The sequence below is a fragment of the Perissodus microlepis genome, chromosome 15 (genome assembly GCF_051167445.1).
Source record: "Perissodus microlepis isolate ML-2025 ecotype Zambia chromosome 15, ASM5116744v1, whole genome shotgun sequence".
NCBI lineage: Eukaryota > Metazoa > Chordata > Actinopteri > Cichliformes > Cichlidae > Perissodus > Perissodus microlepis.
This window is the reverse complement of record NC_140475.1, coordinates 22953215-22964639: the sequence shown is the minus strand read 5'-3', so window position 1 is coordinate 22964639 and position 11425 is coordinate 22953215. Positions and strand designations below refer to the sequence as shown.

The 11425-nt window shown below is 38.5% G+C and overlaps 1 protein-coding gene across 3 annotated transcripts; it reads left to right on the top strand.

Annotated features, from left to right (window-relative positions):
- The first annotated feature begins 343 nt into the window (after positions 1 to 343).
- LOC146372191 (ICOS ligand-like) lies at positions 344 to 10915 on the top strand. 3 transcript variants are annotated; one of them, XM_084953945.1, is made up of 7 exons: positions 344 to 414; positions 1310 to 1373; positions 5207 to 5629; positions 5740 to 5891; positions 8688 to 8764; positions 9361 to 9452; positions 9897 to 10915. In XM_084953945.1, exons 2-5 carry the CDS (start codon positions 1319 to 1321, stop codon positions 8751 to 8753), a joined length of 696 nt encoding a protein of 231 aa, XP_084810071.1. In that variant the 5' UTR covers positions 344 to 414; positions 1310 to 1318; the 3' UTR covers positions 8754 to 8764; positions 9361 to 9452; positions 9897 to 10915. The 3 variants fall into 3 exon arrangements, with proteins under 3 accessions (XP_084810071.1, XP_084810070.1, XP_084810069.1); XM_084953944.1 differs by lacking the exons at positions 8688 to 8764; positions 9361 to 9452; positions 9897 to 10915 and having other exon boundaries at positions 387 to 475; positions 5740 to 7540; XM_084953943.1 differs by lacking the exons at positions 8688 to 8764; positions 9361 to 9452; positions 9897 to 10915 and having other exon boundaries at positions 387 to 475; positions 1310 to 1385; positions 5740 to 7540.
- Positions 10916 to 11425: the final 510 nt, after the last annotated feature.

Here is an 11425-nt window from a genome sequence, read left to right as displayed (position 1 = left end):
AAGACAGCTTAACATAAATTGTATTGCACCATCAGTATTATGAAAATACATCATCTGTAGAAATGTACATACCTTGTTGGGAGGAATAAAATCAAAATGTTCCCACACAGGGGAGGACATCCTCCTCTTCTTAGCTGGCTCCATTCTCTCCTGACTTTCTCTCCTCACTCTCATAAACCTCCAAACTCTCTCCAAACTCTCACTAACCGCAACTCGCCATCAAACACCCACATTTTGAATGGACCAGTCACGTGGTACAGCCGGGCAGCGAGGCTTCGGACGTCATCATTTTCAGCTCCTCCCATAAATGAAGCAAGCCTCGATACGCGCACCGCGGAAACGCCCCCTTCATTACTCGACACAAGCTTTGAAGCCTCGATACAGAACGTCACATCACTACTACATACAGCCAAGGTAATTTGAAAAGCTGGATGATTTTATGCATTTACATACAACTTGAACGCTACGAAAACAGGTATTTACCCCAAAACAAGTTTTCAAGTCTAAGACGTTAGATAAACTTTTAAGTTAACCTTTTCATTGATTCGCAGTGTGCTCGCTGAATGACTCGGCACGTTTTAGTTTAATGCTACATTTTCACGATTTAAACAGCATAAAACACATAAATAGACCTATGTCGGGCATTGTCTGGCCCGCAGAATATTTTTTGCTAGTAAGTGTCTGTTCGCCTTTTTTATCGAACTGTCAATTTTGAGTTTTAACCAAACCGCTAGCTAGTAACTCAGAACGGCTGTTTCCGGTGTTAATAGTACACGCCTTTTATTTGATCCAACCCCGATCTCGTGCGTGCGAAAAAAGGATTGTATTAAAAGTTTTACTTCTTTATTACAGTTGATAATTTGTTATCAAGCTGCGTTCAGCTGCGACATTTTCACAAGTCACTGCCAAAAACTGATTGCAGCTTCTACCTTGTTATCGGAATGTTGTTTGTGGCTTAAAATGACTTGATATCATTCATGAGGGATACATTTGACATGTGCTTCACATATTATAGACCAACAAGTTATCTTTTTTTAAGCTTAGTAACTTAATTACTTCTGCTTGCAATACATATTATTTTTGTGATATTTACGTTTAAGCACTTGGTAAAATATTGCAAACCCTTTCACGTGTGGAACATTATTCTTTTATAACTTTTTTTGCAGCTTTCTGACATGAAAAAGCATGGTGGAATATCTTGCTGAACTTTTTTTCTCATAGAGAATTATATTTTATACAGTGATGCAAAAAACAAAAATGCCCATTGGCTGAAAATCGGGAGTGTTAATCTTTGTTCTTGTCATTTCAGTTTGTGAAAATGGCTGTTAAGCACTATCTGATAATCCCGATTCTGGCGGTGTCTGTGTTGGCAGGTGAGCATCATGGTGAGTTTGTTCTGTAAATCATTGCAAAACCGCTCACACCCTGTCAGATCTGGACACAGTTATTTAATAAATACTACAGACACATACAGTGGGATGCAAAAGTTTGGGCAACCTTGTTAATAGTCATCATTTTCCTGTATAAGTCGTTGGTTGTTACAATAAAAAATGTCAGTTAAATATATCATATGGGAGACACACACAGTGATATTTGAGAAGTGAAATGAAGTTTATTGGATTTACAGAAAGTGTGCAATAATTGTTTAAACCAAATCAGGCAGGTGCATAAATTTGTGCACCACAAAAAAAGAAATGAAATCAATATTTAGTAGATCCGCCTTTTGCAGAAATTACAGCCTCTAAACCACATGTGTCAAAGTCAAGGCCCGCGGGCCACATCCGGACCGGCGTACATTTATATCCGCCCCGCGAGATCAGTTTATATAGATTTATTATTATTGTTATGCATGACCCGGCGATATGAGGCGCTAATAACACACAAACTACAGATCCCATAATGCAGCGCTGCAGCCTCCTTGCAGAACGCTAGGCTACCTGGGAACATTCCCCCGTCAATCAGGTCAAACTTCTGTTAGCTAGCCCCTCACAATGGCGAAGAGAAAAGTTGATTCTGAAACCAGAGCCTTTCAGCACCGGCGGCAGGAGACTGAATATATGTTTACAAACATTGCTGGTAAACCTGTATCTTATTTGTGGAGCTAATGTGGCTGTAATTAAGGGGTTTAATTTAAGACGGCACTACGAGTCAAAACATAAGCTGAAAACTGAGCCTGTGGCCTTCAATTTTCTCAATATGTTCCTAACTGTGGAAACAGACAGCTTAAATCTCTGAGACAGCATTCTGTATCTTTCCCCTAAACCAGTGGTTCCCAAACTTTTTTTGTTAGCCCCCCCTTTGTTTTACAAGAAAAATGTTTGCGCCCTCCCCCCACGCGTGCGCACAAACACATCCTCCAACCACACACACCCATATTTTGCTCCATTGCAGTTTATTTCACACCTCAAACATTTAGTAAACAATTAAGCAAATACAAGTAAACTGCAATAAATGACAGGTATAATAAAATAAACTACTAACTCTTTTACGCTACATCCACACCTACACGGGTATTTTTGAAAACGCAGCTGTTTCTATGCGTTTGGGCCTTTCGTCCACACATAAACAGCGTTTCGAATCACAGAAAACTGAGATTTTTTAAAACTCCTTTTTTGCGTTTACATGTGGACGAGGAATACAGAGTTCGTCACGCAACGTCAAAGGTATGTGCCTTTTTTCACGTCATGCTGTGCACCACGTTATTGTTTACATGAGATGAATTGCAGAATGGCAGATAGAGATAAAATACTGTTACTGTTAATCTGACTATCTGCAGGTTTTACACGCTTGCATATAAACACGCAATTACTGTCCCTCTATTTAGAAAGGCAGAGGCGTCACGGTGTAATTATTTTACGTGTAGTTGTTTTTTTTCCTGTGTAATAATTTTCAACATTGCTATCAATACATTTTTCAAAAAATGCCTCTCTGTGCAAAATGGGTTTGAAAATATAAACAACTATGGGATGCTGTTTGTCCGTGATTTGAACCGGGGGACAGATCGTTGCAGGATCAGCCTGATATTATTTGTATCCCACTGTAACTTTACTGTATAAAGAGCTAACATCTCCAAAATGTCAGGAGTACTTAGTCATTACAACAAGTGTTTGTGAACTAAAAATCAAGAATGTGGGATACTGTTGTCCCGCAATGGCTCTGCTCCCCCCTAAGGGGTGGGCCCCACACTTTGGGAAGCTCTGCCCTAAACCATGATGGTGAACAATCTTTGTCTTCAGGTCAATTGAGAGTTGTTTTGAGACCCCCATTGCTACTCTTCAGAGAAAATTAAAAGAGGAGGGAAACTTACAATTGGCCCCCTTAAATACTCTTTCTCATTATTGGATTCACCTGTGTATGTAGGTCAGGGGTCACTGAGCTTACCAAGCCAATTTGAGTTCCAGTAATTGGTTCTAAAGGTTTTGGAATCAATAAAATGGCAACAGTGCCCAAATTTATGCACCTGCCTGATTTTTAAACAATTATTGCACACTTTCTGTAAATCCAATAAACTTCATTTCACTTCTCAAATATCACTGTGTGTCTCCTATATGATATATTTAACTGACATTTTTTATTGTAACAACCAATGATTTATACAGGAAAATAATGACTATTAACAAAGTTGCCCAAACTTTTGCATCCCACTGTATCAATGTGTCTCCAGGAGTTTAAATTGGTGCAGGGCCGCATTAAAATCCTCTACATGCAATCTTTTAGCCTTCTGATGAATTAACACTCAAATATAGACGCAATAAGTGTGATCTGGAAAACTGACTGCTTGTTAAATCAGTTTCTCCTTCAGCTCGCTCTTTACCAGAACATTCTGCTATATCACAGCTGATGCTGCACCAGTCTACCTATCTGTCTCACACGTCACTTTTCCATTATTCTTAATAACATGCAGATATACCCAATGAAGCTCTCACATCCTGCTTGCTGCTAGATATCTCACGTTCCTTCACAGGTATATCTGGACTGACATTAGTAGGTCTCAGATTCATAAAATCTCAGCTGGTGAACACGTACTCTTTTAACACTAGAACACCAGGACCCCTCCTGCAACAACAACAGTAATGGTAATGATGTCATTTCTTGAAGCAGTTAAGTTGTTAATTTTCAACCAAAAAAATAAGATTTGACAGATCAAGTATTTAAGAGTAATTTAATTGAGATTATTGTGAAGGGTTGTATTATTATTTTAAATAATAATTTAGGTAATGTCAGCACAGATTATGAAGTTAAAATACACATTAGAATAACAGACAAAGGGTAAAACAAATAACACAAAAGCTAAGACATTAGAATTACACATTTGTATTAGTTTCCCTAAAAAAAGACGCTGTGAAGAAGATTGCCTACAATTTAAAATTGACCTCACAGCCGGCTACAAAAATGTAAGAACATTTGAAATCATTATTAAGAAATTAGAACATTCAAAGTTTTTCATCTTTCCCCAGTCACGAAGTCTGTTGCCTGTCATCCAACATCAACACTGCTCTGCCTCTGCAACATCACCTCCTAAACTGTCTTGCTCAGGCCTGAAACATGTTTTGCTGTTCAGTTGTGGATTTCACCCTTTATTTTCTCAGATTAGTTCTCCCCACTCTACTCTCTGCTCAGTTCAGATACATTTCCCCTGCTACTTTTCTGTTTGCTTCTCCACGCACTTGGTAATGTAATCCCCCGATTTGCTCGGGCTCAAAATCCTATCATCAGCCTGGCAGTAGTTACTAATTTTTTATCTACCTATAGTCCCATTTATTTTATTTTTGCAATCATATTTAGCTAGCTTTTGCTCATGTTATAGCAGCCTGCATGTAAAATGTGTGTAAACAATCATGTTGCTGGACTATCGAGTGTCACACAATAGTGGTTTTACAGTCATTTCTATAGGGTCAAAATGACGTCCTCGCTGGTTCTAGGTAAAAGTGGTCATAATATTTTTTTTTTTTTCCTTTCAATCCTACACACCCCAAAATTCAGTATTTGATGAATGACCCCATTTTAGGAAAAATTGTGCAATATAAGATCATGGGGTTTTAATTTAAAAAGTTACAGGATTTTTAAAAAGCCAATGGGCCAAAGTGACCCAGTTGGCATTTCTAGTGTTAAAAGGATATGCTTTTATCTCTCTTTGCTATTTATCAAGTGCGTTTGTTGTACGTTTGGCATTATTCAAAGTATTGAAACCGTTGTCCTTTGAAAGCTGTGACAGGTTCCAGCACAACCAATGACCCTGAAATGGATCAGCTGAAGGTGGGGGATGATTCTGCTCCTTCAGTACAGGAAAATGTCGCAGCTGAACCTGGGGAGACTGTCATTCTCCCTTGCAGAAATCCTAAAAATATTCCAGTCAAGGTTTTAGAGTGGCACAGAGCTAACAGTAGTCAGTATGTGCTCAGCTATCGCGATGAACAACTTGATCCAGAAGACCAAGATCCATCTTTTATCAACCGAGTGGATGTGAAGGACAGAAATATGACGCATGGAGATTTGTCTTTGATTATGAAGAATGTAACAACTAATGACACAGGGATATACGAGTGCAGAGCCTTTCAGAGTGGACCAAGCCGCATGAAGAGAGAAATTCTTGTCGTCAGCATTGTCAACCTGAAAGTCGCTCACTCTGGTGAGTTTATAAAGATAAATAAGCTAAATTTTGTTATAAAGATGTTGCAGGGGGCACTTTTCTATAAGATGATGTCTAACAAAAGTCTAATCATACACCTATGTCTGCAGGCCAAAATCCTGGTGAGAGGATCGATGGACTGAAAGTGGCCCTGTATGTTGGAGAAGGGGTGATTATTGCTATTGCAGTTGTAGTTGCAATTGCAGTTGCAGTAACGGCTGGAATTTGTATCTATAAAAGACCTTCTCGTAATTCTCAAGGGGTAATATAGAAAAGTACACAATTTTTTTAACAAAGGAAATGAATTCTGCTCTTCAGTCATGACCTATCTGAACCTGGGATGGGAGGAAACGAGGATGGATGTGTTGGACTGAAGACCGAATACTGGCGCCGTGTGTCTGTTTGCATTGCTCTCAGTCTTCACAGAAAGGATGACTTGATAAAAATCTACCAGTGCTGAGGTTACAGGACTTGCTTGTGTGCAGCTTCAAAAGATTAGAATTTCTAACACACAACTAAATTCAAATTTAAGAAACAAAAGTGACAGTGCCCGTTTTTTAACTAATTTTCCCCAGAGGTCTGGTGGTCCCTCTCTTAAGCCAGACTATTTATAACAGTTCCCAGAAAACTGAGAGTAATGAGTTAAACTCAGTCATCCAGATTTATTTGGTGGGAATTGTGCTCACTATCTTGATCTTTTAGAGCACAGGTAACGGACTCCAGTCCTCGAGGGTCGGTGTCCAGAAACTTTTCCATGTGCAGCACACCTGAATACAATTATTCAGGTGGCTCAAGAGTTGGCAGTTCGTCTTGTAATCGGAAGGTTGCCGGTTCGAGCCCCAGCTCTGACAGTCTCGATCGTTGTGTCCTTGGGCAAGCCACTTCACCCGTTGCCTAATGGTGGTGGTCAGAGGGCCAGCAGCCAGCAGCCTCGCCTCTGTCAGTGCGCCCCAGGGCAGCTGTGGCTACAATGTAGCTTGCCATCACCAGTGTGTGAAGGTGTGTGTGTGAATGGGTGGATGACTGAATGTAGTGTAAAGCGCTTTGGGGTCCATAGGGACTAAGTAAAGCGCTATACATTAGCAAGACTCTATAGAACCTGACTGCATGCTGAGGTGGCATTTCAGCCATTTGATACATGTTACAGGAGCTCAAGAGGTGAACGAACATGGTGCTGTAAATGACCTACAAAATTTATTCAGGTGTTTTGCAGCAGGGACACATGGAATAATTTCAGGACACCGACCCTTGAGGACTGGAGTTTGGCACCCCTGTTTTAGAAGCAGTTTGTGTCTGAGAAGGTCTCAGACAAAAAGATGGAGGAGACAAGACAACATTCTGAAGTGATGAGAAAAGAAACTGTGGATGAGATGCAATGACAAAGACAGCAGTGAGTGGTTCCACTTCACTAAGAATAATTTCTTCCAACTTTCTTCCAACTTTCCTTTGATAATCAAAATATAATTAAAATGTTGTCACTGTTTCACTTTGTACTGTGCATAATGGCAATTGGTCCCTTTCCCACCTATGTCTTCAACCAATCAGCACACAAGCTTGTTCCTTCTGAGTCGGTTAAATTGTGACGGTGCTCAGCTGAGAGTTATGTAAACAGACACCAAAGCAAGAGCAAAAATCCAAGAAAAGGAAGTAAAATGAAATGTTTTTTGTGACTTTATCTTTCAAAAGTCAGCTTTTAAACTGTCCCTTCCACTAATGCTAATTGATATCAAGTTGAATTACCTGCTTTTCCATGTTGACATTTTTCTTTCTTTCGTGGACCTTTGTCACTTTTTGCTCTTCTGAAGTTTTTCAAGAAATTGCTTTCTAATGAAGAAAGTCATTTGTGTTTCCGGTAGAGTCCTACTGGAGGATATTGCAAACATTTTTACTCTTTTTTTTTTTTTTTTTTTTTTAAATGAAAATGAAGTTGTTAATTTTGTCATTTTGTTCATTGTCACACATATGGGCAGCAATGGAAAACATTTTACTCAGAAGAGATGGCTGTTGAAAACGGCACGTGCTTTTTATTTTTCTCTTTTTTTTGTAAACCTGGCTGTAATATGACCAACACTAGCAAGAAAATGTTCAAGATCAACAAAAGCAAGAAAAGGATTCATTAAGAGAGAAGAAGGCTTTGCTGGCTGATGACACTCCAGAAGAAATTTAGCTGGGTTGCAGACAAAAAAATCATCAAGTAGATGTAAAAATGCCACGTCGACTCAACTTTATGGTCATTTTGGAGAAAAGTTTGGAGATGCAACAGGACTACACATGTTTGAAGCTCCTCATCAAAAATTACCTGATGTCCTGAAGTGTGACTGAATGGATCTTGTCCTTGACTACAGACCAGCGTACTCAATCAGTGTGAGGCTAAAAGTGTCCCTACCAGCCTCACAACTGAAGACACTGTCAGAAATAGCAGTCTGGAGTGATCTACTGAAAGGTAAATACTGTTTAACTGAAAAGTCACACTGGCACGCTAATCTGAAGACAGTTAAGCAGTTAACATTAGTTTATCTTAAAGCAGAGGTTTCAAATTTAAACTCCTTAAGAAGAAAACCACCTCAAGACACGTGTGTAGTTCATTGACAGGCTTTAATCTAACAGTTTTCTCTTGTACATGTACAGATCACAAACTGTCAACAAAAAGGTGCTTATTCAGCAAACAGCTTAATCAGTAATGCTTCCCGATTACACAAAGGCAGCCATACAGCCAACCCACAACAATATGTTTCACAAGCCTGAAAATGAGTCTTTTAGTTCTTGCACAGATTTCCATGCATCTCAAAGTGAAAGCTTCACAGGCCTGAACCATCAATTCAATGACTTAATTCGTTTAGCTGTACCACACATTCCTCCTGCTTCTAAAACCATCTGGAAAACATACAACTTCAAACAAACTTTGCTATGATGAAAACTGACTTCACAGCCATATTTTGCTGTAGTTCCATTCATCTTTTTACTTCAGTGATGTTCTTTATATCTCCATCACTCACTGCTGCAGGTAGCCGGGCCAAACTGTTTCTCAAAGTTTTCTGTTTGTGATTTTGTGTTTCAGATCGTCACGTGGAGTTTTGGAATGAGCCATCAATATGGAGCTTCCCTGTCTTTCCCAGCCTTATAGATACATCCAAGGTGAGTGACCTGTTGGCAGCATGCTGCTTAGTTTGTTTGCCTTGAGGTTTTTTTTAGGGAACTAGACAACCAGCCCAGAAACACTACTTACTTGAACAAATTATTACTATTTTATTAATGTACGAGGCCAGTAAACTGTTGTTTCTCAGATTTATGATGGCACCCGTCACTAGTTGGGGCTTTGACAGGAAATTTTGGACAAACATAAAACCGATGACAGCCGTGACAACCAGTGAAATTTTGAAGGACTGTGACAATAACAAATAATAAGAAAATAAGTGGTTGCAAACTCACGTTAAACCACCTGATATCTCACAGGTGTGAAATGTGAGGGGGGAAAATAAGAAAGAAAACCAACCATACATTTCAGGAATATTTAAAATAAACTTTTACCATTGATGAAATTCACTACACCTTTTGGATGCAGACTACTTTAAGAATAGTATTTAACCTCCTCCGTTACACAGACTATTTTATATATTTTAATGTTTTCAGAGTGTTTTTGGACTTTTTCCCCCTCCTGCTTAAACAGCTAGAAAATTATTCACCAGCAATATTCCTTACATGAGTACATTAACTGTCTCTCTTTGTTAAAGACGTTGATGAAAAATCCTGTCACCAGGGGGTGACTGCCCTGACCGCAAAAAATGATTTTTGGCCTTCTAGAAGTCTATGACCTCCGACCTTTGTAAGTATTTTCTGATGAGTTCATGAGCTCAGTCACTCGCTTTGTGTTATACTTAATACTAAAAGGAGGATTATCCAGGAAATACCTGCATATATGTTTTATGTGAGGGGTCAGATCCACCTGCTTTTTAAAGACTGACCATTGAGGACTGAGATCTGGAAAGTTTTCTGTTCATGGCTTCAAAATGTTAATCTGAGCCACTTAATCATCACTTTTACCCTATGTAATGATCCTGTGTGATGTTGGAAAATACAGATTTGGTCAGTTTGGTCAGTCCTTAAAAAGCTGAAAGTCACAAACTGTGATCATCTAGGAGCTCTAATGAGGCAGGAATGGATCTCCATGAATCAGGATTTGACCCAGACACTGATGTCCATCATGCCACATAATTGATAATAATCAGTTTTATCATGTTTTTGTTTGTTTGTTTGTTTTTTCCAACAGGAAAGAGGAAATGAGGGGTGCATGTCCTTCGTGCACTGATGGAGATGTTTACGAGGCTAAGGAGAAACTTGAACACTTTTCCCAGATATTCAGGACATGAAGAAAGGGCGGCTGCTGCACAGAACCAGGATCAGGCAATCCACGCTTGTTTTCTAAAGAGGATTTCTACCCAAAGTTGGACAGATTTTCTCAAAGAAAATGCTCCTGTGTCTCTACCAATGGATAAAAATGTTGTATTTTAAGTCTGTAAAATATTCTGTTTACTATTATAGTGATGTGTATGCGTAGTCTTAAATCTTCTTTGATAATAGGCTTTTTAACAAAACTGGCTGATTTTAATGCTGTTAACTGTGTAGTTAAGTGATCATGCTCATTTAATCAAATTAAAACCTACTGATGTTCTGACCTTCATAGCCAATCTAGTATCTAACTGTAGTAGTATGTTACAAGCAAAATGTATTTTAAGTATCACAATTACTCTTATAATCTCATACAATGTTGTGAATCAATGTTTGTTTCATTTGTACAGTCATTAGCAGCAGTCTTTAAGCAATTAGTTAGCAACTTGCAGTTATCTATAGAAAGAGATATTATGTAAAAATGCAAAAAAAAATCTGAGCTAATAGACTCAACATTTAATATAGCGTCATGCACCCACTCATACATTACTTTTATTTCTGTAGAAATCTGTATTAGGACCTATGTTTAACTGTATTTTAAATAAATTAACCTTAAAAAAAAGAATTCTTTGTTTACCTCAAACATTCAGGCGATCATACTTTATGATCGCTGAGATTTTGATGAAGTGATAAATGGATAAAATTCTGATGTTCTGAACCGAGACCAACAAGGTCCAATCCAGCCCACTAGACTGCTTTCCAAATTTTGAAGACTGCAGAGAATTGATTGTTCTCTATAAATTGTGAACCCATGTGACCACAAACTTACTCGTTTCAGTTTTTCTGTAATTTAACCTTTTTTTCTTGAGACCTCACAGGTTTTTTTAAGGCATACTTATTAAATATAAATCAACAGTATTTAATTATTATGGAATAATTTAATGTCCTGGCTCACTTGAGATCAAACTGAATTCTATATGGTTCATGGACTTGAACACCTCTGGAGTGCAATAGTACCTATGCAAACCACAGCTTATGATACAAATTCAGGTCAGTTTATGTATGTAGTGTACTTTTAAGGTAATAATAATAATACATTTTTATTTATGAGCGCCTTTCAAGTCACCCAAGGACACTTTACAATAGGATAAAACACTTAGTAAAACAATGGCAGAATAAGAACAATAAAACAAAAGCACAAGATAAAATTAACAAACAGTGGATTCACAGTGAATATGCAGATTTGAACAGATGAGTTTTGAGTTGGGATTTAAACTGGGGGAGAGAACCAATGTTTCTTATTTCTGGGGGCAGAGAGTTCCACAGCCTGGGAGCAGAGCAGCTGAAAGCTCTGCTACCCATGGTGGTGAGGCGGAAGGAAGGTACAGCAAGCTGGATAGAAGAAGAAGA

What these genes read in the sequence shown, in the direction of transcription:
- LOC146372191 (XM_084953945.1), top strand. Translation starts at nt 1,319, where the DNA reads ATGGCTGTTAAGCACTATCTGATAATCCCGATTCTGGCGGTGTCTGTG. An exon ending in GGCGGTGTCTGTGTTGGCAG is followed by an intron (nt 1,374 to 5,206) that starts GTGAGCATCATG and finishes GTCCTTTGAAAG; the next exon opens with CTGTGACAGGTTCCAGCACA. An exon ending in CTTCTCGTAATTCTCAAGGG is followed by an intron (nt 5,892 to 8,687) that starts GTAATATAGAAA and finishes TTTGTGTTTCAG; the next exon opens with ATCGTCACGTGGAGTTTTGG.